Source organism: Charadrius vociferus, unplaced genomic scaffold, assembly GCF_000708025.1.
Source record: "Charadrius vociferus isolate BGI_N301 unplaced genomic scaffold, ASM70802v2 scaffold1506, whole genome shotgun sequence".
NCBI classification, from domain to species: Eukaryota; Metazoa; Chordata; class Aves; order Charadriiformes; family Charadriidae; genus Charadrius; species Charadrius vociferus.
Genome location: NW_009649037.1, coordinates 25784 through 27350, shown reverse-complemented (window position 1 = coordinate 27350; position 1567 = coordinate 25784). Strand labels below are relative to the sequence as shown.

At 63.8% G+C, this 1567-nt stretch overlaps 1 protein-coding gene across 1 annotated transcript in view; it reads right to left on the bottom strand.

Moving 5' to 3' along the window:
- The window catches only part of TMEM161A (transmembrane protein 161A), a 9702-nt gene extending 8699 nt beyond the window's left edge, over nt 1-1003 (bottom strand). Inside the window, exons 1-2 of the mRNA XM_009887859.1 lie at nt 838-1003; nt 45-255 (exon numbers count right to left, since the gene is read on the bottom strand). Of these exons, the coding sequence (XP_009886161.1) occupies nt 45-255; nt 838-1003 (377 nt within the window). The remainder of the gene's footprint in view (nt 1-44; nt 256-837) is intronic.
- Nucleotides 1004-1567: the final 564 nt, after the last annotated feature.

Below are 1567 nucleotides of genomic sequence, written 5' to 3'. Positions count from 1 at the left end.
CGAGCCCAGCGATGCTCTCAGGGATGCGCATCCCCCCCTCCGACCCTTCCCCGTGCGCGGGGGGGTGCCCACGCAGGGCTGGGGAAGGCGTCAGCGCGTTGGCACGTGCTGAGATCTCTTGATGCTTCGTCACGAATATTGTGCTTGGAAAAACCTCCTCCTCCATGCTTTTCTGCTCGCGCTTTAGCGGAGCCCGGCTGGGCGCTCCCTCTGGGATGCTGCGAAGCCGCCGGGGCGCAGGGAGGATGCTCGCTGCTGGGGGGAAAGGGGGGGGGCCCCTGCAAGGCAAACCCAGCTTTTCCCACCACAACCCCACTTCAAACCCTCTTCCCGCACCCCCCTCACCCCTCGCCTGCGCTGACAATACCACATCTGCCCCCCGTCTCAAAGCATCCCCGTCCGAGGGATGCAGATGCCGCGGATCCCCCTCTCCGGGGGCGGCCCTGTCGCTTCCCCAGAGTTTGGGGTTCACAGTGGCACTTGTTCTGCCTCTCTATAGCCGAGGGGGTCCCCGTCTGCCCACCACCTCCCCTGTCTCGTGGGGTGAGAGCACTCGAGCGGAGGATCTGTGCGGCGCCGGGCGCAGGGACGTCCGGGACCGCGATGAGGATGTCCAAAGCTCACCCAGCGCGATGGGAACGGGAAGGGCTCGATCCCGCTGCCACACGCGGTGGGGATTTAATTAATAAGCCAAGGTGTGTTTTGGGCAGGAAAACCAGCGTTTCTCATTTATCGAAATGCCCAGCCGATTTTTCTTCTCCCTAATGAATTGACCAAGCCCTGCGGCTTACGGGGCACAAAGCCCGTTCGGATGTGTGTGTGTCGTCCCCCCCCGACCTTCGCCGAGGCGCCGCAAGAACCGCAGCATCTTCTCCCCACTCGGACCCGGGGGCGAGACACGAGTGACTCCCGGGGAGCCCTGAGGCAATTTTTCTGGCCCAAACCTGGGTTTGCGGCTCAGCTCCGCTGGGGCAACTGCCGTCGGGGCCGCCCCCAGCCTCATCCGCCCTCACTGTCCTTCATCCCTTCGTCTCCACCTTTGGGAAGGTTTTGAGCCCATGGGGAAGGTTTTGAGCCCATCAGGGAGGTTTTGAGCCCATCCTCACCCCTACATGAGCCCGACCCGAGGGGCGCTCGGTGCCGGAGACGCTGGTCCCGAACAGGGGGGATCATCCTGTGCAAATCATCCGGGTGCCCCCAAAGTTTCAAAACTTTCCAAAGAGAGCTACGGCGAGCCAAGAGTCATCATCGGGTGGCCCAAAATACCATCGGGGAGAGAGACGCGGGCTGTGGAAGGAAGAAAATCCACGGGATTTGCCATGATTGAAAGCCCTCGGATGTGTGTCCCCCCCCCGCTCCCCGTCCCAGTGTAGGGGTTTGCCCTGCAGACCCCCGACCTGGATCCTTCTGCACCAAAAACCTGAGTTTGGCTTTTCGGAGCTCCCCGAGCAGCGCGCCGGGATTCCGGGCACAAACCCACGGCGGGTCAGGAGGAGGAGGGATGTGCTGGGGGGGCTCCGGCCCTCCATCCCCACCGGTGGGCTCCGGCACGGGGGCGCACCGGCGC